The sequence below is a fragment of the Orcinus orca genome, chromosome 10, assembly GCF_937001465.1.
Source record: "Orcinus orca chromosome 10, mOrcOrc1.1, whole genome shotgun sequence".
NCBI classification, from domain to species: Eukaryota; Metazoa; Chordata; class Mammalia; order Artiodactyla; family Delphinidae; genus Orcinus; species Orcinus orca.
In genome coordinates this window covers 95496381-95521143 of record NC_064568.1, presented here as the reverse complement: position 1 = coordinate 95521143, position 24763 = coordinate 95496381, and the positions used below count along the sequence as shown (strand labels likewise).

At 40.3% G+C, this 24763-nt stretch overlaps 1 protein-coding gene across 12 annotated transcripts; it reads right to left on the bottom strand.

Moving 5' to 3' along the window:
• Positions 1-1687: 1687 nt before the first annotated feature.
• MCUR1 (mitochondrial calcium uniporter regulator 1) lies at positions 1688-23553 on the bottom strand. Of its 12 annotated transcripts, XM_049693789.1 has the most exons (10): positions 22857-23553; positions 16908-17027; positions 13482-13585; positions 12904-13005; positions 11873-11914; positions 10956-11027; positions 6693-6746; positions 5226-5340; positions 3890-3984; positions 1688-3574 (listed from the first exon to the last, which is right to left on the bottom strand). In XM_049693789.1, exons 1-9 carry the CDS (start codon positions 23536-23538, stop codon positions 3920-3922), a joined length of 1356 nt encoding a protein of 451 aa, XP_049549746.1. In that variant the 5' UTR covers positions 23539-23553; the 3' UTR covers positions 1688-3574; positions 3890-3919. The 12 variants fall into 12 exon arrangements, 11 of the variants coding, with proteins under 11 accessions (XP_049549746.1, XP_049549745.1, XP_049549748.1 ...); XM_049693788.1 differs by having other exon boundaries at positions 1688-3984; XM_033434870.2 differs by lacking the exons at positions 1688-3574; positions 3890-3984 and adding an exon at positions 4160-4237.
• Positions 23554-24763: the final 1210 nt, after the last annotated feature.

The following is a 24763-nucleotide window of genomic DNA, read 5'->3' as shown; positions in this document are numbered from 1 at the left end:
GCCCAACTTTTCAGAGGTGGCACGTTTGCTGAACAGGTCCGGGGGCAGAAGCGTGGAGGACCCGCCCAGGACCCTTCCTCTGGCTGCTACCTTAGGTACTTGCTCTGGAGTCTTCCTTCCAGGCTTTTCCAAAGTGGAACTCTCCCATCCTAAGACTTAGGGCATGTGCTGGCTGCTCTTCCACACGTGAAGTTGGTTCGAGAGAAAAAGCAGAGGTGTGAGGCGCCGGAAGGTGAGTTCTGATGGCATTTTCGTTTTGCTCTTCCTGAACTTTGATCGTGTAAGCCAAGAAAAGCAAATCCTTTGCTCAAGCTAGTCTGATTTGGATTTTATCACCTGTAACCTGAATCTTCAGCAGTTTTTAAAAACTTGCGTATAAACCTCATTTCCCCTCAAGCAAGGAGTTAAAGCACTTTACACGAGCATGCAAAAAGAATTCTTTTGAATAGTAAAAAAAAATTTATTTTGTAAATCAAACGATCACTTTCAAACGTATCCTCTATGCAAATCCAAATGTTTAGGTATTAGATTTAAAAAATAATACAGCAATGTTACCATTCACAATTGGAGGGAATAATAGTTGAAATACAGCGTAGGCAGAAGTTCTAGTTTTCACGTTCAATTGGAACAGATAGAAAAGTATATTAGTCACATATAGAGAATTAAATATTTTATTTTACATCATAAAAATATGCCCACTCTATTATATAGTAAAATGTAATTGAATATTTGCTTAAGTAACGAAAGGGTTAAGAAATGGTTTGGGTTATAATCAGAGGAACATAGGTTATAAATCTGTAGAAAGACTGATATTTTCCAAATGAAATTCCGATAAAAGGCTAAACAGTCTCAAACATTTTATATAAAGAATAAATTATTCCTGATTAACATGTTTTTGCTTTAGTGTCAGAAAAGTCACAACACATTTGATAAACATATGTTAAGAGCCACTTTTCTAGACATGAGCTCCATAGTGCCATCTATATGACATTTGTTCAGAAATGACGCCAAAATTCTTAAGAACACAGCATAGCAGGGGGGAGGAGGAGAGGTGCCTGCCAACGCTGACACAGCTAATTAACAGGAGGAGAGGCTGCAAAGGAGGAGCCTGGAGCAGAGGGAAGAGCCCGTAGCTCCATGGGCGGCCAAGGGACACCACCCAGGCAGCGACATAGACACCGCAGCTCAGGATTTTGGTTTTTAAAGAGTTCAGAGACAAATTCCAGTAAGATGGCTGCTTTGAGTCAAGCCTTTCTTCCTGAACTTGTGACTTCTCAGCTGAGATACTTGGCATACTTAAGGGAAAAGATGAAGACCTTCAGACTGAGTTTTGTTAGATACTGAGCTGGAAAACCAGCGGAGGACTAAGACCAGCACAGAAATCAAAATTCAGGTTTCTTGGGGCTTCCCTGGTGGCGCAGTGGTTGAGAGTCCGCCTGCCGATGCAGGGGACGCGGGTTCGTGTCCCGGTCCGGGAGGATCCCACACGCCGCGGAGCGGCTGGGCCCGTGAGCCATGGCCGCTGAGCCTGCGCGTCCGGAGCCTGTGCTCCGCAATGGGAGAGGCCACAACAGTGAGAGGCCCGCGTACCGCAAAAAAAAAAAAAAAAAATTCAGGTTTCTTGTAAAGAACCGTACACACAAACAGGCTCGCTTATTAAGGGTCCAGGAAAGGAGTGGGGTTGGAGTTTAAGCTCTTTAAAAAAAGATAAAGAGTAGGGGAAGGGAGAGAAAGCAGGAGGGCGGAGGGACCTCCTAAGTGATTTGTGCATGAACAGGAAATACAGATTCTGTCCACCTGACATTCTGCTTTAGGCACCTGTGCCTGGAGGGGTAATTTTCAGGACCTTGCTATGGCTAATTTCCCCGTGTGCTTAGACGCAGGGTATCTGGGAATTTTGCCAGGCATCTTCCCCCTTATGAGTGCTAATGCCGAATTTCCTAAAGTGACCTGCATCCTCTAAGCCAGGTGAGCTCAGGAGCCATCACACTGTGTCCAGTCCCAGTCACTTACGTGTTCACAGACGTCTGGGTCCACACCAGGAAGGGTACACTTGTATTTCTGGCTCTTATGCTTTTCAAATACAATACATGTGACTAAAGAAAGGGAATATGGTCCTGAACCCTCCCAGCCTCCGTATACGCATGCAATCCAGGTCACCAAAAGGAAAGTGCACTGTTCCCAAGGCAGGGAAGGTTGGGGGGGGGGGGGGCTGTTCCGTACTGCAGAGAACTCTGCAGCAAAATCAGTGGTCCAAATTAACTGACAGACTGATGTGGCCCCCAGCATCACCAGTAGGAATGTCATCTGGAATACTTCTGACAGAGGACAGAAAGTCACCCAACTGAAATGTTACTTAAAAAGTATCTTGTCAGGATATAAGGTCACTTCACTTTCTGTTTTTAACCTGTAAAAGTTATTATTTGCTTTGAAACAAAATTGCATACAGTACTGTTTCCTCTTGGGGATTCTCTTTTTTGGAGGAGTGTCTGTGCTCCAAGCTCCTTCAGGCTCCTACTAGCCAAAGTTATATCGCAAAGGTGGTCTGAATGGTATGTCATTTATTTAACTCTTTAATACTTAGCGCAGTTGTTAAATGTACAGTATTTTCTGGGGCTCCTTCTCTGAAAGGGGAAGAATATATCTATAAAATGTTTTATGAGCCAGTTAAGATAATTTTGGATCTAGTTGAAAAAAGATTAAATTATTATTCACTTTGAAACTTACACCACTCATGCCAAAGTACTTGATGTTTATACTTATCTGGAGCTCGGAATCTTTATGCTACACAAATGTTTCAAACAAGGCAATGGCTTACACTTTACAAAGTTTAGAAATGACACCCAAAGGACAGAGGGTAACTTTTCACCAGTGTGGATGGAACAATGACGATGGGCACTTGTACCAGTCTGATCCAGAAGTCTCTATGTGGTTTCTCCACTGGACCAGGTTATATGCACAGGCGTGCATGTGGAGAAAGACAGGAAGGTGCCATTCAGTGTCATCGTTTCTCAAATGCTATTCTCTCTACGTGCAGGTCATTCAAGTAAGATGAGAATGTGCGTTTCCAAAATGCCCCCAGTTGTATCTTGGAATTTGTTTTAAATACAGAGGTAAGGTTGGTATGAGAATGTCTTTAACAACCAAAGAAATCAACCTAGATTAGGATACCTGGCATGAAAATTATCTAATTTTCAAAGCCTATGACCTGAGCTTGTAATGGGCAAAGGCGTATTCATTAAAGACATTTCTGGAAAGTACGTGCACTATCTACACATCTAGATATTGCTACAGAAGTTACACCTTGTGCCTCCCTTGGAAGACCAGAAGGAAGAAAGCCTGTCCCACAGACTGAAGTGGACTTCCACGCCGAGGGTGAGTCTGTTCTCTAGGGAGGCAGTGCCACACCTGAGGCGTTGTAACAACTCTCACACCAAGAGGGAGGAGAGGAGAAGGGGCCAAGTGAGAGGGAGGGAGGGAGGGAGGGAGGGAGGGAGAGGAAGTTACCACTCTAGGAGGCTGAGAGAGTCTGCATCCCAATCACAGTGCTTCATCAGGCAACAAGATTTTCTAGCTGGAAGGCACACAGAAAATGAACAGAACAATAACTAAGACAGTGGAAATTACAAGAAAAAAATCTCTTTTGGGCGTAAAGTACAACGTAGCATGAGGTTACCAACCAAGCGGACTTGAAACAACCTCTAACACAACCTCTAACAACCTTGAAACACAACCGGCTGACATTAGGGTCTGGGTCAGCAGGTGAAGAGGATTCAGTTACAATGATTCTTCAGCACTTAGTAAAGCTCCTGTGCCTTTTAAATGGAGACCCCCAATCCTCGATTAAAACAAAAGATTTAAAATTGTGGAGAGTTATACAAATATTTACTGTTGGTATGTCCCAAAGGTTAGACCAAGTTCACTGGCCCAGCTGAGTGGAGTCTTCCTTGCTTCGTCCACCACCACTCAGAGTTATAAAGTCAACTAAACAGAAAAGATGGAAGAAGCAGTTATGAAATTTCTCACTTCTCTGCCTTGGTTATATGTCCATAATTTGCATACAATAAATAATATGCATTAAATTAAAAATCAGCATTAAAATTGGAAATGAGGGGAAAAAAAGCACAGCAATCTGGTATTTTAAGGCAAAACAATAAAATGCTCTTTAAATAGATACTTTATTATATCCACAGACGATAAAATCCCAGAGCTACTGTTAGGCACGTAAATACAGATCCTGTAAGAAAAAAAACAATTGTGCATAGTATTAGTTCTATGAACAATTACTTGCGGGAACATCTTTTTATTAAGAAAACAGACACTTTTCCACCAAGAAAGTAAAACCAAACCCAAGAAACTTGGCTTGCTCACTGATGTGCCACATCCTATGAAACACCTGCCTATTAGAAAACCCCACACCTGAGACCATCATCTTGAAAGTACAAATGCATCCAATATCCAAGAAAACTTTTCAGTAAAAGTACAGAATCACAAAAATTCTGTGGTCACAAAGTATATGCACATGTAACACACAGGGACACACCTTTTAACTTGATGAGCAAATCCTACTTCTAAATACTATTAGACTTCAAAATATTGATTGATCCAAAATGTTAAATCTGAGTTAAAATAATGGCTAAGTAATATTTTTTGGTACATGAATCTTCCTTCCCTCTTTTGGCTCAAAAACTGCAAAAGGAAAATAACACCTTATAAGGAGTGTCACCCATTGAAGCAGAAAAGATCACAACTCAACTATCTGTAAAATATTCCATCTTGAATGTTACGAAAAATAACTCCAAATAACTATAGTTCAATGCCAGTATCTCATGAAATTTAAGATTCCATGAATAGTAGTAAATAAAATCATGTTCTTTACAAAGAAAGAAAAAATGCCAATTATTGTATGATATTCCATCTATTGGAAATTGTAAGATGCCTTCCAATTTCAGAGATGTTAAAACATGAAAAAAAATTGTGTTAGAATCAACCAAATGCAATATCTTTGACTTAATTTATAAATTTTATTTATTTTGGGACTTCCCTGGCAGTCCAGTGGTTAGGACTCTACGCTTCCACTGAAGAGAGCACATGTTCAATCCCTGGTCGGGGAACTAAGATCCCACATGCCACGTGGCATGGCCAAAAAATTAAAAAAAAAAATTTTTTTTTGTTTAAATTTATTTTCAGCTTGTTTTAACTAATCTAGATACAAAATGGCTTACCTGCTAAATATTTAATATTATCAAGCTTGTGTGACTCAAGCATGGTTTTGAGGCCAGCAACCTCGGTATCTATCTTCCTGTCTGTCTGCGTGATGGCCCGATCTTGCTGGGCGTGCTTTTAAAAGAAAGATTCACAGCATTAAACCACTTTGGATGCATCCCCTCTGCTGTTAGTCCTAGAGTCCCTTCCCAGCAGGGTCAGATTAAGGAGACCTGGGCTTTAGTCTGAGTTCTACTAGCCTCATGCTGTATTGTACTGGTCAGGGCTGTAGCTATCTCTAGGCCTGTTTCCTTCTGTTTGAGACAAAGAAAAAGGTAACACTGGCCCTGCCTTCACATAAGCTGTTTAGAGAATCAAGTGTGATAACTGATGGAGGGAAGCTTTTTAAATTATAGACTGCTCTGCAAATAAGATTAAGATTATGAAGCTGGTCTGTTCTCAATGGCAATGACTAAGCCTCATCCTTCTGAATTCCTCTTAGTGAAAGGTATACAGAAAGTGCTTTAACAAAATGAATGGAATCTCAGGCATCTAAAAGCAACAGCGCTCGCCTTGATGCTATTTCTATTCAGTTTTAAAAAGTTTTCTTCCTTTATAGTTCGAATGCCAAGTGTTTTATTATTATGAGGCTTGGCTATACCAAGGACCTATATGCGTTCTTTCCCAAATATAATACAGTTAAACCAGATACACAATTAACTCCCAAAGGGTGGTAAGTTTGGCTGATGTTATAAAGGGTTTGTAACATTTCATTAATGCATAAAAGCATTGGAAATACTTCACTAAAAGTCCTAGGGCAAGTAAGTGGATCCCTGTGATGAATAATTCAGGTAATGAATAAGGAAATAAATGCCTGGATGAATAAAATATTCCAGAGGAATAGTTTAGTGTTCTCTCATGGAAGTCTCTTGCAGGTTTCAAAGGTCCCAGGTAATATAGGATGGTAAATAAGTTATGCATGCCATAAGCTAAAAATATAATAAAACATCTCCATTCCTTATTATTCTTCAATCACTGAGATTTAAAGTTTCATTAAGATAATTAAGTATTTTGTGTTCCAAAAAATCCTATGATATTCCACTTCTCAGTATATATACCCAAAATGATTGAAAACAGGAACTCCAATAGGTATCTGTATGCCCATGTTCATAGCATTATTCACAATGGCCACAAGGATAATCAAAATGTACTACATCCATACAATGGAATATTATTTAGCCTTAAAAAGGAAAGAAATTCTGACATATGCTACAACATGGAGGAATCTTGAGGACATTATGCTAAGTGAAATACACCAGTCACAAAAGGACAAATACTGTATGATTCCACTTACATGAGGGACCTAGAATAGTCAGATTCATAAACAGAAAATAGAATGGTGGCAGCCAGGGGAGGAAGAAAGGAGGGGTTGGTGCTTCAAGGGTAGAGTTTCAATTCTGCAAGATGCAAAGTGAATCTTTTCTTACCAATGACACCATTTCTGTTTTTACTTCCAGCAGCTTCCTTTCGTTTAATGAATACTGAAACAAACACGTAACACAGGTCAGATTCTGATTTATTCCCCTCTCCCTCCTCCTCCTCTGGTGCCTTAAATATTCTGGTCTCAGTAATTCCAAGAATATGTACCACTAGAAGCCACCCCTAGGGTAAAGTAGCCTACTTGCCTTCTCCTTTTGATCTGTGTTTTGGGGTTTCTTATTTATATTCACTCATCGCTCCAACATCTGGATTCCCTTTTGTCATCCTCCACCACTCTCTGCTGGTTTTCTCTTTTCATCTCTTCACTGGGATGTCTGTCTCTAGGTCCCTCCCACTATTATAACAGCATTCCCTGGGACCAATTTAGATGGACATATGCTTTTTGGCTTTGAGAGGGTTGAAATAAGTGGGGTAACAATTCAATTTAGGAGCTATCCCATTGTAACCACAAACAAAATTGGTCACTATTTGAGGCTTAGAAGAGAGAAAAGATATAAAGTTGGGAAAAAAAAAAGTTTCAAGGAATATTATTCTGTGACATAGATGTCACCTTGTGATTATAAAACACTATGTAAATATACAGATACAAGAAATACACTAAACCATCACATGTTGGTTTTAATTGAAAAAAACAAAAAACAAACCCACATGGGCATTGTCACAATCCAGTGTTACTAAGGGAACTGACTAGTTCTACCCAGAATTAAAATGGTATCTTGCCTTTGGCTATTAATATCTATGCAAAGATATTGTGCAATTTTGTTGACATTGAGACCAAAATCAGACACATCTCCTTAGTGGTGGGCGTTAGGATTTAACTGAGCAAATGAAAATCTATAATTTAAGTGAAGAATTAAAAAACTTCAATAAATTAACGTTGTTATAGGGGAAAAAATTAATGGTTTTGAAGTATCTAGAAACTTTATAGCTATACAGTGTTCCCCTGTGACTACTAGGGGGATAAAGTATAGAAACAGCATTGCTTAGCAGCAAAAAAAAAAAGAAAAAAACCCAAAACCCCAAACCAAGAACCAGCTGCAGGACCAAAGAATGCTCAACTCCAGGGAGGGAGTGGGGGGGGAGAGAGAGAGAGAGAGAGAGAGAGAGAGAGAGAAAGAGAAAGAGAGAGAGAGAGAGAGAGAGAGAGAGAGAGAGAGGCAGGACCAAAGAATGCTCAACTCCAGGGAGGGAGTGGGGGGGGAGAGAGAGAGAGAGAGAGAGAGAGAGAGAGAAAGAGAGAGAGAGAGAGAGAGAGAAAGAAAGAGAGAGAGAGAGAGAGAGCGAGAGCGAGCGAGCGAGCGAGCGCTATGCGCCAGATCACCACCAGAGGGCAGGGTGGAATGGGATTTTCTGCACCTCTTAAAACTCCAGTTTTCAATAAGTCAATATTGACTCAACCACAAGAGAAAGGAAAAACCTAAGTCTTGATAGTGCCATGATTTTTTTTTAAACATCTTTATTGGAGTATAATTGCTTTACAATGTTGTGTTAGTTTCTGCTGTATAACAAAGTGAATCAGCTATACATATACATACATCCCCATATCCCCTCCCTCTTGCGTCTCCCTCCCACCCTCCCTATCCCACCCCTCTAGGTGGTCACAAAGCAGAGAGCTGATCTCCCTGTGGCTGCTTCCCACTAGCTATCCATTTTATGTTTGGTAGTGTATATATGTCCATGCCACTCTCTCACTTCGTCCCAGCTTACCCTTCCCCCTCCCCGTGTCCTCAAGTCCATTCTCTACGTCTGTGTCTTTATTCCTGTCTTGCCCCTCGGTTCTTCAGAACCTTTTTTTTCCCTTTAGATTCCATATATATATGTGTTAGCATATGGTATTTGTTTTTCTCTTTCTGACTTACTTCACTCTGTAGGACAGACTGCCATGATTTTTAAAATAACATCTATATAGCTCCATCTCCCTGCACCCCAAAGCAGTTTACGGGCTACACTGCTTTTGAAACTGGCTGTAAATATCACCACAGTTAATTTTGTTGAAACAGTATTATAACTTTATTAAACAAGAGAATGAGAGGTTTGAATAGCTTATCTTCCTCAGTGCAGTTAAATTCATGCTAGGTACATACTAATATACTACTGTCCTGCACTTCAGAGTAATCTGAATTTAGGATTACCAAGAACGACTTCTCAGCTAGGTTAGTAAGTCACATAAATTCACTGGCTTTAATCCATGTTCACATCCCCTATCTCCCAATCTCCTAAATGAAGTTCTTCCTGGCTCCGTTAGCTACAGGAATCTTCCTAAATCAAGTGAATAAGGAATTCCTGCTAAGTCTACAACCCTGAGGACAAAGGTAACCAAAAGAGTTCTTCCTCTTCTAGATACTAGTCATATGCTAGTGATCATCACATATTTTAGTAATACTAAGTGATTTAATCTTCAAGGTTAAAAGTGTTTCAAGACTAGAAAGACAGGTAACACGGACATAATAATTATTCTGTATAACAAAGCTCAACTTAACTCTTGAAATCCAGATGCAGTTTCAAAATACACTTAAGTACTTGTTTGAATTTCAATATTAGCTTCATTTATCATTGTAGCACAGTTTGGTTAAAAGTAAATTGTGAAAAATGAGGAGACAATGAAAAACTGTGAATACTCATTTTTAGTAAAAAAATGCTGTATATGCCCTATTTCTTTTTATGCTGAGAATAAAAAAGGTATCTAACTAATAAATAAACAAATGCAAATACAGCCTGAACAAGAAGACAGACGGGTTAAAAGTCACTAGAGGCAACCCAACACATATAAAACATCCAACTTATCGTACCCCATGTTCACTGCAGCATTACTTACAATAGCGAAAACGTGGGAGGAACCTAAGTGTCCATCGATGGATGAATGAAGAAAACGCAGTGCGTATATATATATGCAATGGAGTATTACTCAGTTATAAAATTTTAAAAAATCTTGCCATTTGCAAGAACACGGATGGACCTGGAGGGTGTTACACTCAGTGAACTAAGTCAGACAGGGAAAGACATATGCCATACGATCTCACTTATATTTGGAATCTAAAAGAACCCAAAAAAACCCGAGCTCACAGATACAGAGAACAGATTGGTGGCTGCCAGAGGTGGGCGGGGAGGGGGTGAAATGGGAGAAGGGGCATCAAAGAGTACAAACGTCCAGTTACAGAATAACTGCGTTCTGGGGATATAATGCACAGCATGGTGCCTAGAGTTAATAATACTGTACTGTACCGCTGAAAGTTTCTAAGAGAGGGGATCTTAAAAATTCTCATTATAAGAAAAAAAGTCTTGTAACTATGTGGGTGATGGATGTTAACCAGACTTACTGTGGTGATCATTTCACGATATATAAAAATATTGAATCATTACACTGTACACCTGAAATGTAATGTTGTATGTCAATTATATCTCATTAAAATTAAAAAATTTACAAGAAGTTACTGTGAAAGCCCTGAGGGAAAAACATTGTATTTATATGTATTACCTTTGAAATGCACATAAACAGGCATTTCAAAGGGAAGCAGAGCAATATTTCCACAGTTTTCTTAAGTCTTGGGCATGGATCCCACAAATTGTTGCACTGACATATATATATATACATATACATATACATATACATATATATATACACATATATATATATATCCCTTCCACTTATTTACAACCCACATTTTGTGATATCTTTTTGGTAACAAATATATAGCACTACTTTCCCTAATAGAAAATTTCAATTTGATATAACTTCAAGAATCATTTAGAATTTGCACTTTAAAACAATGCAGTAAAGTCATTAAGATTTCTCTATTAAAAAAAAACTATATGGAAATATTTTTTAAATCTTGAATTTTTAACACAGAATTTAATGTTATTTAATATTAATAATTTAATATTATTCAAATCAGATAATCAACTTAACTTTTGAAAAATCGGGACCAGAAGAGGTTTAAGTCAATATCAAATAGATCAAGATTGAATTTAATTTCTTTATTCATGCCTAAGTGACACATAATTTAGTATCTCTGAAACATACAAGATTCAAACTTCCTTTGACCAAGATTTTAATTTTAGTGTTACTTTTGAAAGCATCAAATTTAAGCCTTAATTCAAAATATAGTCAAAATAAAGAAAAAACTGTGTCTAACAATGATATACAGGTAAATATTTAACAATACTTCTGAATGGTATGTAAACAGACTTGACCAAATGTTCCATCCTGCAAAGAAATTAATTCATACTATATTTTTAGTAAAGAAACATACCAATTCTTTTACTCTGCTCTTTTCTAGACTGAAATCTAATTTGGTATCTGTTCGGACTTTGATCACTTCATCCTAGTGGGAGGGCAAACAACAAAGAAAGAGAGAAATCCGAAGTAAGAGATCCAAACTCTGAGGATGTGCGCCTTCCCTGCTGCTTCCACTGCTCCACCCAAAGGGGCTAAGGGGAAGGGGGGAAGGGGGGAAGGGGGAAAGGGCTGGGCCAGGGGCGCACACAGGAACGGAGCTGGAGACTAGCGGGGTCAGGAGACTGGCTAAGCGACGTCTGCAGTCAGCCCTGCTGGGACTTCCCAATTATATATACAAATAATCCCCCTTTGATGTTTAAGTCAGTCTAGAGTGGGTTATTGTTGCTTTTAACCTCAAGATTCCCAATGCAATCACCTTGTGAAATTTATGAATCAAGCTGTTCCTTGGACAACTTTGGAAAGCAGAGATGGACTCAAAAAAGTAAAATATTAAATTCTGGTTTAAGTAAAGTCTTCCTACTGACACTCATCAAAACTTTTTCTTCTTTAACATCAATGTCCTTTCGACTTAAAAAAAAATCAAACAGCTGGCACAGTCAGCAGTTTAAAATCACGTGTAGTTCTCTAAAGACAGTCTCTCCTAAGATAATCTAAGGGTTCCAGGTGGCTATTTTAGAACATTTTTTATTTAAAAATGACTTCATTCCTTCTAGATCGCAATTTTCTTAATGAATTTGGTTACAGACATCAGTAACTTATTCATTGGCTATGTTCTTGGTTAAATCTTCCAATGTGTACTTTCGAGACACATCACACAAATATTTAACACAGAATTAAGTTTTTAAGAATATATAAGTATTTCGGACATTATATTTATTACTAAGCTTATGTAATTATAAACAAGCAAGCAAACAGGAATGAAGATCTTACCATTACTTGTTGTTTTAACTGATGTAGTTCAAGTTTTATTTTCTAAAAACACATTAACAAGAAATGTCAAGGATATATTTAGAAGATTATGAAAAACATAATAAACAACCATTAGAACATGTATTTGTGAACAAGTTTTTTCCTCATTCAACACAAATTCGGCCACGTTCAGAATACAAGCATAACTGAATAGTCTCAGTGGCAGAAATGACTGTCGTGCCAGGATGGTACTACAATCATGGTGTGTCTTGAGATACGTCTTAATCCATCTTGAAGGCCACATAAAATTAGTCACACAGCAGTCTTCAATATATTCATCTCCCTTCAGAGCCCCTGCTTTAATTCCTCCTTCAATTTTTCTTTGAACTAATTCTGCCCTCAAATAACTGAGTTCCAGACAACTTTGACAGTTTCACAGTTTACCTTTTCCTAGCAAAAGAAGGATCTTTTGCTAGGCGGTTTCTTATAAGATTAAGACCAACAGATAATAAATGAACTTCCTTCATGGGACTTTAAATAGGGCTGAAAATAAAGGAAGACACGAAGATAGCACTTATTTAAACGCTGATCCCAAACACCACACTTGAAGAAACGAAGCGATATTTTACAGCAGCACTTATTCATAATAACCTCAAACTGGAAACAACTCTAATATACGTCGCAGTAGAATAACGCGGCATATTCCTATAATACTATGAACAATGCAAAAGAATGACCTATCACTGCAAGACACGCTGTGATTCCATCTGATAAAGTTCTGGAACAGCCAAACCACTCAATAGCCATGTTAGCCAGGATAATGGTTTCCGCTGCGGGAGGTGTGACCAGAAGGGGGCGTCTGCAGCACTTCTGGGGCACTGGTCTATTTTTTTTTTTAATATATATATTTTTTTATTTCTTGATTTGACTGATAGTCTATACTGAAAATTCATCGAGACGTACACTTGTTTGTACACTTCTGTGTGTGTATATCATATCTCAATGTCTTAATATAAAGCATTTGGTAAATATGAGTGGTTCTTTAATTTTACCTCATTTTCTGATCTGAGGGCTGAAAATTCACTCTTCTCCAAAATAATCATATCTTTTTTCACATTGGCAATCTGAGACATTATTTCCTGAAGAGTGATCTCCTGGGAAAAGAAAAACAAAACATATAACCTAGTCTGGCCTAGGAACTCTACCTCCTACTGTCTCTACCCAGTATCATCTTATTGAGAAACTAGAAGGACATGGGAACAAAGAAAGAGGTTCAGCAAGGTCCTCCTCTGTCTGAAAATGAGAAAAGAATAAGAACTCATTTCCAGTGTCGGCATCAAGTGAATCACAGTTAAAAGGGTGGCAGTCAGAGGACCAGCTGCTGTAATTCTAGCCACATCTCCATTTATTAAAGCACGGTTGACTAGAATAGTCAGTTTTCAAACATAAGTGATTCTGTAACAGCTGACTAAATAGCTTTGAATAAATATTTTTTATGCCACTGTAACCATCTGTCTCTCGTTTATGTTAAAATTACTATATGCTTTTCAACAGAATATTATCCCAAAACATATATTACAAATAACACTCATTAGATTTCAAATTTGCTCAAGTGCCCCAGCAAAGCTACCTGCTGCATCTTGGTGACCATATCTTTGTAGACGATATCCATGTTGGCCTCCATGATCTTGACCAAGGCAGAGACAATGATTTCTGCTTGTTGAGTAGTAAACCCTAGGCAAACACACAAAGACAGTCACTCAGGAGACTCTAGTTGCCAGAATTAAAAAATCCTTCATAGAAAGGGGGAGAATGCAAACTGACACATGCAAGTGGATGTCTGAATTCAGAAGCAGGTGGAAAGCCTAGTGTAGCAGGAGGGTAGAGTCTAGCCACAGGCTGTGATGTGTCTGTCACTTGGAACAAGTAGGACACATCGGAGTGTTTCCTCGTGTAAAATGAGGGATTGGGATGACTGAGCTCTGATGTCCCTCCTAGCCATCAAAAACCATGTTTTCAAAAAGAGAATGCATAATGACACAGGGGATGCCTGCAGTGCAAGGTCAAGTGAAAAGATGCAAGACTCAAAACTATAGATACAATTTATTTCTTCTGTAATTTAACAAAGATTCTAGGTAATTGTGTCTAAATTTTCTATAATGGATGTGACTTCCTTAATTTCAAAATGTATATGTTAGTAAAAAATAATTTACTTAAGTAGAGAAAGCTTATTTTATTTCCAGCACAAATCAGTCAAATCAGTGGCTATATAAATAATAATTCAGCTGTTAATTTACTTAATGTTAAAAGACAAAATTGGCTCTTATATTTTTCTTCCATAATTTTCCTCAATCACGAGTGGGGGGGGCTCAAACTGGAAAAAATATATTCTTTTATACTCAATAAATGCTGCTGAACTGAATTACCTAAAGACTCAACTCAGCAGTGCTACTGTTTTTAATAACTTTAGGTAGTAACATATTTCACATTGAAAATTGTAATTAAAATGCTTAATTTTAAATGCTTAAGATGCATAAGTCCCTGGAATACAATTCTTTCCGTTAAATACTTCCAGCTACGGGCTTCCCTGGTGACGCAGTGGTTGGGAGTCCGCCTGCCAATGCAGGGGACACGGGTTCGTGCCCCGGTCCGGGAAGATCCCACATGCCGCAGGGCGGCTGGGCCCGTGAGCCATGGCCGCTGAGCCTGCGCGTCCAGAGCCTGTGCTCCGCCACGGGAGAGGCCACAGCAGTGAGAGGCCCACGTACCGCAAAAAAAAAAAAAAAAAATACTTCCAGCTGTAAAAACTTCAGAAGAATTTACTGATTCTTGTAATTAATCCATGGCACATTTGTTTGGATAAAGTTATAACTGATTCAATTTGGATGAGATTAAGCATATTTTATAATAAAAAAAAGAAAGCAACAAATTTAAAGGAGACAAAAAGACCTCCAAAGACCTACTCTTTTCACTTTATTCAAAATCCTTTAATTTTCAATGTGTGGGTCATGAACAGCTAGAAAAAAATCACCCAAATGGGAACACTGTTTAACTCTGGTACTGGGAATCAGAGTAGCTTTTCTTGTTTCTTTTCTGTCTTCCTAATTTTTTAAAAATGAACATGTCTTTTGAAAATTTTAAAACTTATTAATAAGAGTTCATAGTTAAACATAATTAGGTTTGGGAATTATGAAGAACAGAAAGAGGGAGACCAAAGAGAACTTACACTGATAAGAAAAGAAACTTTAAAGCCTTATAATTTAGAACCACCTATAGGAGGAGAAAGGATAAGAAAAAGGAGAAGCCTGAAAACCTCCTGGGTTGCCATATGCAAATTAATTTTTTGTAGGAATGAGAGAACGGGACAGAATCAGGGCTAGTGAGATTACAGACACAGAGAAAGTTTTGTGAATCAAGGGACATAACTCTGGAGAGAAAAAGGGATAAAGGATGGAGCATTCCTTGAGGGGTCCTTCCTGGCCTTATCCTAACCCAGCCATCGCAGACACCCATCATTCATGTAAGCACCTTCACACCCTACATCCAGTGGGGTCTTCACATCACTGGTCTTGAAATATGCAAATATTCATGGGCCAGGGTTTGAAAATCAAGAAAAGCAGGCAGTACATATATTGAAACATCATATTTTAAACATTCAACATCTGCTATTTCTAATTTGTCAAAAATAAATAAATAAATGGATTTTGAAAGGGGGGAGGGGAAACAAATACCACCTCGCACTGGGAAACAGGATTTGGGACCACTGCAGCTACCTGGCCATAGTTAAGCGTAACTAAATTAATGATGTTCCTTTAATATCATCAAACATCTAGTGTATGTTGAGATGCCCCTATTATCTCTAAGATGTCTTTTTACAGTTGGTTACTTTGAATACAAGAACACAGGTCCATCAAAAAGAAAAAAGAAAAAGAAACAGAACGAAAGAAAAAGAAAAGTAGAAAGACTTCTGCTTAACAAGATAATTTTAGATGCCCCTCTTCTCACTTTTACTTTTCTTTTTTAAATTCTGAGCTGAAAGAAGTCTTGGTGAAAAAGGCTAACTGTTTCAAGTTTGAGAAGAAAAGCTGTAAAAATTATCACAGGGCATGTGACAGTTTTCCCAAAGTGCATTCAAGTACATTACTTAACACTCAAAGGGCTCTTTGGAATTCTTACCAAGGGAGAAATGGGAACTGAGAAGGCAGAAAGGACTGTGAGACCAAGCAGCTGGAACGTGGCAGAGCTCGAATCCAGAGCTGCTAACCGTCCCACATAAGCACAGAAAGATCCACCCCAACACAGTGTCCTGGGCATGTAAAGCACGTCTACACAGGGCAGCTTTTCAGATATGAACACACACAACAGGATGAATAACTATACAATAAAGTCAAAACACAGATTTATTTCAGACATAAGCTATGATATCTGAGATTCTGATTTGGAGAATATATGTGTCACAGTAGAGAGAATTATAATGTGTATTAAATTGTATATTTGTCTAGATAAGATTAAATATGAGAATGCTACCTATATATTAAGTGCACTTTCAATAACTCATACATGTCACAGCAATCTTTTACATTAGTTAACTCAACAGCAGTAAGAGAAAAAGTCTGAATATTTTTAAAAAATCACAAGTTGGAATTATCAATAATTGTTGCTCAGCAACATTTTAATTTCATAAAAATTTTAAAGCACACAAGATGCACAGGAATAAAACCATCACTTTCGTGCCTAGACAGCTGTCATAGGAATCATTCCTGAGCTTTGCTGGCTTATGTCTAATTTTTCACCTATAATACCATACTTCCAGAGTAATATTATAAACATACGCTTCCCTTGGACAAAGAGAGTATGTGGGAGAAAAGTCTCAATTGTATGGATGAAGCAAAAATGTCCTTAAACAAAAAACAAGGACTTAAAAAATGGAGACTGACCAAAAGATTACCTACAGACTTAAAAGTCAAAGAGAAATATGAGAAATTCGATAAGATCATAAGGGAAGTCCTAATTTATAGTGTTTTTCTATGGCACTGAGTAACCAAATGAGGATTACCATTTTCTTCGAGTAAACACACGAAGGCATGGGTGTCAAAGTAGAGCTTCCTACTCCGAGAAGAGGTGAAATCTCTCCTTTTGCTCTCCAGATGCAGGCTCCCAGCACAGACGCTAAGCTCTAGAATGGAAAGGACAATACAGTTCAAAACAGGTGGATGGTAAACAGGTGGATGTTTGATGGTAAACAAAAGCAACTCAGCACCATGAAAAAACAGGGCATACCTCAAAAGTCTATCTGGTTTTTTACAACAGCTTTATTGAGACATAACTTAGATACATATGCTTCACCCATTTCAAATGTATACTCCAGTTGTTTTCAGTATATTTACAGTGCTGTGCAACCATCCCACAATAAACTTCAGAACATTTTCATCATCCCCAAAGAAACCCTATACCCTCTAGCTATGCTCTAGCTATCACCCCCTCATCTTCCTACTTCCCCCCAGCAATCACTTATTTTCTGTCTCTATGAATTTGCCTACTCTGGACATTTCATTTGAATAGAATCATTAGGATATGTGATATTTTGTGACTGGTTTCTTTTACATACAGTGATACTTTCAAGGTTCACCCACCAGTGTAGTATGTCGGCATATTTCCTTTTATTGCCAAATAATATTTCATTGTATAGATATGCCAATTTTTTTTTTACCTCGTCATCAGTTGAAGGACTAACTGTATGAGGGTTCCAATTTCTCCCCATCCTCAACATTGTTATTATCTGTCTTTTTTATTACAATTATCCTATTGGGTGTAAAGTGGTATCTCATTGTAGTTTTGATTTGCATTTCCCTGATGGTTAATGACGTACATCTTTTCATGCACTTATTGGCCATTTGTATATCTTCTTTGGAGAAATATCCATTCAGACCCTTTGCCCATTTAAAAAATTTGGGTTATCTTTTTATTACTGAATTAAGAGCATTCTTTATACATTTTAGATACATGTTCCTTATCACATGTATGATTTGCAAATATTCCCGTTCTGTGGGTTGGCTTTTACCTTCTTGATGGTGCCTTTTGAAGCACATAACTTTTTAATTAAGTCCAATTTATCTTTTTCTTTTGTTCCTTATGCTTTTGGTGTCATATCTAAGAAACCACTGGCTGATCTGGGCACACAGAGATTTACATCTGTTTTCTCCTAAGAGTTTTGCAGTTTTAGGTCTCACATTTAGGTCTTTGATCCTTTTGAGTTGATTTCTGTATATGGTGTGAGATGGGAGTTCAACTTCATCCTTTTGCATGTGGAGGTCCAGTTGTCCCACACTATTTTCTCCCTTAAATTGTCTTGTGACTCTCATCAAAAATCAACTGACTATAAGTGGGAGGATCTATCTGTGGATTCTCCATTCTATGCCATTGATTTATATGTCTGCCCTTCTGCCAGTGCCACATGTTCTTGATTACTTGTAACTCTGTAGTAAGTTTTGACATTAGGAAGTGAGTCCTCCAACTTTGTTCTTTTTCAAGATTGTTTTGGCTATTCTGAGTCCCTTGCATTTCCATGTGAATTTTAGGATCAGTTTATCAATTTCTGCAAAGAAGCCACTTGAAACTTTGATAGAGATTGTGTTGAATCTGTAGGTCAGTTTGGGGGAGTACTGCCATCTTAACAATACTAAATTCTTCCAACCATGAACTTGGGATGTCTCTCCATTTATTTAGGTCTTTAATTTCTTTAATAATGTTATACATATTTCAGAGTATAACTTTTGTGCTTTTTTTGGGTGAAATTTAAGTATTTTATTCCTTTTGATGCTACTGTAAAGGGAATTGTTTTTTAGATTTTTCGTTGCATAGAAATACAACTGACTTTTGTTTTTGTACAATTTGTATATTGATCTTGTATCCTGCAATCTTGCTAAATTTGTTCATAAGCTTTAATAGTTTTTTTAGTGAATTCCTTAGAGTTTTCTATGTACCAGGTCATGTCATCTGTGAACAGTGATAATTTACTCCTTTTACAATCTGGATGCCTTTTCATTTTTTTGCCTAACTGCCCCGGCTAGAACTTCTAGTAGAGTGTTGAACGGAATGGTGACAGCAGACATCCTTGCTCCGGACTTTGGAGGGAAAACACTCCTTCTTTCACCATTAAGTATGATGGTAGCTGTGAGTATTTCAGATGCCCTTTATAAGGTGAGGCGGGTCCCTTCTGTTCCAAACTTGTCAAGTGTTCTTTAACACGAAGAGGTATGGAATTCTGTCAAATTCTTTGTCTTTTGTGATGATCACGTAGTTTCTCTCCTGTATGCTGTGGATGTGGCGTACTACATGAATAGATTTTTCAGATGTTAAGTGAACCTGCTATTCCTGAGACAGAATCCCACTTGGTCATGGTATATACTCCTTTTTACATATTGCTGGATTTGGTTTGCTAGTGTTTTCATAAAGATATTGGTCTGTAGTTTTCTTTCCTTGTCTTTGCAAAAGCCTACCTTTGGAGAGATGTGTTCTAACAATTTACATATTACCTTTGCTATGGATTTCTGTGAGTTTAACCACAGATCCAATCTGTTTTGTAAACCTGTTTCAAGGTGCTCATTTGAAGGAGGTAGATAGTAATGGTTTCCTGGCTTTTGTATTCCACAAACCACAAAAAACAGCTTTAAAAAAACAGAACAATTGCAATACAAACTTGTAATTTTGTCAAGAAAGGACATTTAAACATAATACCTCCTTACAATCACACTAAAAAAGGCATTTTGACAGAAAATGAGAGATGGATGATATAAAATAAAAAAATCTTTCATTTAAATGTAATAAACATAGCTATATAAAAATCTTGCTTCATACTTGTTCTTACTTTTCCATGATGCCAGGTGTTGTAGAAGAGTGGGAGAAGACAGAATAGTCATCTACTAACTCAAAGTTCAAAGGTTTTCTCAGTACCTGTCCTAAATGACCAGAAAAATACTTCAGCTAATCAACTCTTATTCTCAACCCGTAAACACTCAAAGGAAATTCCAAGTAAGCAAAAAATGTGACATGGACAGGACCCTACAGACCTGCTGCTTTTCTGTAAGACGACAGCAGTGGTTCCCAAATTACTAGCAACGTGGAAGGAGTGGGGTGGCTGTGGTCACAGTCTGCACCAAGGTAAGTACCAGAGAGCCAGGAATCACTCTGTACCAAACACGGTTTGCAGACTGACAAAATATAAAATGCAACAACTCGTGTATGCATGTGTGTGTTTAATGGTTAAAAAAAAAGATGGGCCGGATGGTGTTTAGATTCAAAGAAGCACTAGCCTATAGTGTAAGGCCCTTGGCAAGGCACACAAAGCCTGTCCTAATTTAGCCACTTATCGTTTCAGCTTTTGTTCTAGCCACCTAAACTATTCTGTTTACTGCACGTGCAGACCTTGGTACTCCATCCTTAAGGTTGGCTTGCTCCCCTTTCTCAACTGGTAAGTTTTAAGCATCCTTTTTACCCTTCCTCATCCAATGTGACAACGTGGTAAGCATCCATTATGTTCCGGGCAGGGCACTATGCTACCCTGTAAGGTTCTTTCTGCTCCCTCCTCCCAGGTCAGGGAGCAACCTTTATTGCTTCCTTATCTGTGTTCTCAGCCCGGTACAGATAGCTCTACCACAGCACTTACGTTTATTCCCATGTCTGTATATTAGTCCAAGCTCCCCCAGAGCGGCCAGTTACTTTTGTGTCACTAGGAGAGGGCCTGGTATACTGCAGGCCAGAAATAACTTAAAAGAAAATTCAATTGTAAGAATTCTAAGATCCAAATCTAGAGACTATATAGAAAGAGAGTTTGAGATGAACCCCCTTCTGCTCCTCACCTATGGTCTTCCCTTTTCACGTTAAGGGCGCTCACTTAAATCTGGCACCTCTTTTTCCATCCTTTATCTCCAGCCCTGGGCCTCCATGAGAAGAGACCCTGACACAGAACAGCCCGAGCTGGATGGTAGATAGATGAATGAATGAATGATTGTACCTCTTACAGGTGCAATGTATAATATATATACATATATATAAATATATATGTATATGTATAAGTCTCTTTACAAGCTACCCTGCCCACTTCAGAACCGTGCTGGACTGTCCCGTGGGTCAGGGAGCTTGAGAACATCTGGGTCTCGAACTGGCTTGGGAAAATTGATGGGATTATTCTAGTCCCAAATTCCTTTTTTCTAATAACAATAATCATTCATGTGATTTAAAACAAAACTGCAGGCAAGCTTATTTCAAAGATATATTGTGGGCTGAAAAGAGGAGAAAGGGCCTAGTCACTCGTCACTTGGCCCTCAACTCTGGCTGATGGAGGGTGAATTCCGTCTTGCCTCTATCACAGGGCAGCGCCTGGGACACAGCAGTACTCTGGCACTGGGAACACCTCTGACTCACTTTTCCTCCTTTATTGTGACAACAAAACGAGGCCCAAGAACTATGAATTCCCACTAATAACCGGGAAACAAGTAAAGAGAGCTATGTTAAAGTGTAATATGTAATTCTCCTTTTGGGGGGCCATCAGCATATCAAAAGGATGTGAAAACACACACACTATTTGAGCCCAAAGCTAGCCCTGGACAGGGGAGGAAACTGAGCACAAATTTCCTATTCATAAACATCCTTAAGTCTAAGTAGCTCTACTGAGAACCCTGGACACCAAACAGACCACTAGCCTGAAGACAAAGGGTCAAAATTCTCATTAGCTGATGGAATTATGAGAGGAAACCAAATCACAAATTACCAGTTTGTCAAAAAAAGAGCAACAAAAGGCAAAGTACAGAAATAAAGACTCACAGGTACTGCAGGACACTGACAGAGTTCACCACTCATTTCCCAGCCTCTGGACATAAAGCTGCTTTCACTCTTTGCACTACCAACCAGTTTCTCCCCCAGCCAAAGGTATTTTTTTTTTCAGTACGCGGGCCTCTCACAGCTGTGGCCTCTCCCGTTGCGGAGCACAGGCTCCGGACGCGCAGGCTCAGCGGCCATGGCTCACGGGCCCAGCCGCTCCGCGGCATGTGGGATCCTCCCGGACCGGGGCACGAACCCGCGTCCCCTGCATCGGCAGGCGGACTCTCAACCACTGCGCCACCAGGGAAGCCCCGCCAAAGGTATTCTTAAATTTTAGATGCAACTAACATTTACCGAGCATGTCTGTTGAGAAAAACGTTTTCTTAAATAGCCATCAGTGTAGTTACTGAGAGCCACTGATGGATATGCATAGACTATCCAAAGTTAGATTTTTGCCAAGTTTGCTAATTAATAAGGATTCTCCCGGATGATTTTTTAATCGGCAATTTGTAATCTAGTAAACTGAGTCTAATCTCATGCAGGCCGTGACTGCTCTCACCTCCTTAAAGTATTTAATGAAATGCCAACTTCTCAATGAAGCAAACTTATTCCGAGGACTCCATTTAAATTAGCAACTGAAGGCCCACTCCACCTCCTAACCTTTACCCCCTCTATTTTTTCCGACAACATTTACCAGATATTATTATATATGTATATATATTAATCTCCTCTGCTACAATTAAGCGCCAAGAAGGAAAAGAGTTTCCTGACTGATAACCATTCCGAGTTCCCAGAAAAGTGCCAGGCAGAGTAATGAACCCACGAGAGTTTGCAATTAAATTGTGAAACAATCCCTTCGTCTCCCAGAGCTTCGAGCCTCAACTTGCCAGCTTCCTGCACACCCCTTCACCCGAGCCCCCAAACGCTGTACACCCGACAAAACGGCTCTACAAACGCGCGTGCGCTATGCCCGCACGCACCGCCCCCAACCCCACCCCGCCGCAGCCCATCACGCTTTGCGCCAGACACCTGGTGCCCGCGTTCCGAATAATTCGGGTCTTTTCACCCGAGGAAGCCCAGGTTTGCGTGGCCCAGAAGGCGGGACCAGACAGACCTTCATCCCCACGCCCAGAGGAGCCCGGCGACCTCGGCTGACCCGCCCAGCTTCCGCCGCCCCGGCCCTCACCTCTCCTGGAGGAAGCGAGGGCGGCCACCTGGCCGAGGCACAGGTGGAGCGCGCCCGCCGCCCAGGTGACGCCCGGGGCCAGGCCCGGCTGGCACCTCCTCGCGCAGCCGCGCCCCGCCGGGGCAGCCGAGGGCCCGGCGCGCGAGCGCTCCCAGTCCGCCAGCGGCCGGCGCGGGGAGGCAGCAGCCAGGCGCGGGGAGGGCAGCAGCAGGAGGAGGAGCAGCGGGGAGGCACGTGACGCGCCGCCGCGGGCCGCCGGGGCGCGGGGGCGCAGCGCCCCCAGACCGCCGAGGAGCCCGGGCAGGAGGTGGCGCGTGGGGACGCCGCGGCCTCCGGGGCCTCCACCGCGGCCGGCGACCAGGGAGAGCAGAAGCCGCCGGCGGCGCTTCGGCCTCTCGTTTGTGACGGAGCCGCAGTCCATCCCTGACGCGGTCACTGGCCCGCGAACGCGCTCATGCCGGTCACGCGCGGCCCCAGCCAGACACCGACGGCAGGAGCGAGCGTGGGCGATAGTACCGAGCTTGCGCTTTACTGCCGGATGGGCGGGGCTCCGGGCATTCTCCGGGGGCGGAGCTGAGCGGCTAGGCGGGGCTCCGGGCTCGCGCCGGGGGCGGGACTGGGCTCCCAGTGCGCGCTGGGGGAGGGGCTGGGCGGCGGGCGCCCGGGGCGGTGCAGAGATCATCCCGCGGAGCAGGCACCCCGGGAGAGGCGAGTCTGGTCCAGAGCGAGCACCCGGCCCGCTCGGTGTAGGCGACTGGGAAGACCAGGAGGTGGGTGTGGACCGAGGGCGGAACTGGAATGAGCTCGGCGCTGCCACGATTTGCATATTTATAAGGACGTACACGGATGTCCTTATAAAGACATAGTTACCCTGGCGCCCTTCAGAAGCCCATGAAAAGTCCGTGCACCACCGGGCTACCCTGGGTTTTCCAGACTTTCCCCGTCCGAAGTCCCCCAGTGTGTTATCTCTGGGGTGCATTTTAAGGAATTATTAACAGGGCCGAGGGAACAGCGCTTATATAGTCCACACATTTAAATCTAAACTTTCAGAGCTTGTTTCCGGATTAGTGTATCATAGGATTAAAAAATCTCAATCTTGGAATTTCAAACGTAGGGCCTTGAGTTTTAAATGAGACCTACTGGTATAAAAAGATATCTGAGACTAGCGGCGTTCAGTTCAGTGAGCTTTTTGAATGCCTACTGCACCTGTCTCAGTTACTGGTCCGTTGTGTGAACTCTGTACTGTTTCTTGAATGAAGGAATGAAATGCATAAGGCACCAGCCTAGAAGATACAAAGAAAAATGAGATTGTCCTTGTCCTCTAGGAGTGGTTTTCTTACCCACCCATATGTGTACAATACATGAGGGAAGAAGAATGTGTTATGAGCCATAAGAGAGCTACAAAGTGCTGGTAAGAGAGAAGAGAGGGCATATGGCTGTGGAAATGGCTATCAACATATAAAGAATTAAAAATATTAAGGTGCAAGTAGACACTTTCATAAAAGGTTAGTAGGAATTATACATTTGTAGAACTGGTAGGGAAAGCAATTTAGCAATATGTACAAAAGTGTTTTATGGTTGTAAATTTTGCTCAAGTCACCCAACTCTGAAAATTTAACCTAAGAGAATAGTCCAAAATATTAAAAATCTACTAGATTGGACCATAGGAACTTGCCATTTTTATAGGTCGAAATGTTGAAGATTGGTAATTTCATTTGGATCAACCTAATATATGCACAAAGATATTCATTGTATCATAGTTTATGATTGTGAAAAAATGGAAAAAAACAAATGTCCAACGTTAGAGGACTGGTTAAATAAACAGTGGCACAAACTTTATTTAATGAAAGCCCTTTGTAATTTTTTGAGGTTGAGGTATAATTTGCATGTAATAAACATCCACAGAT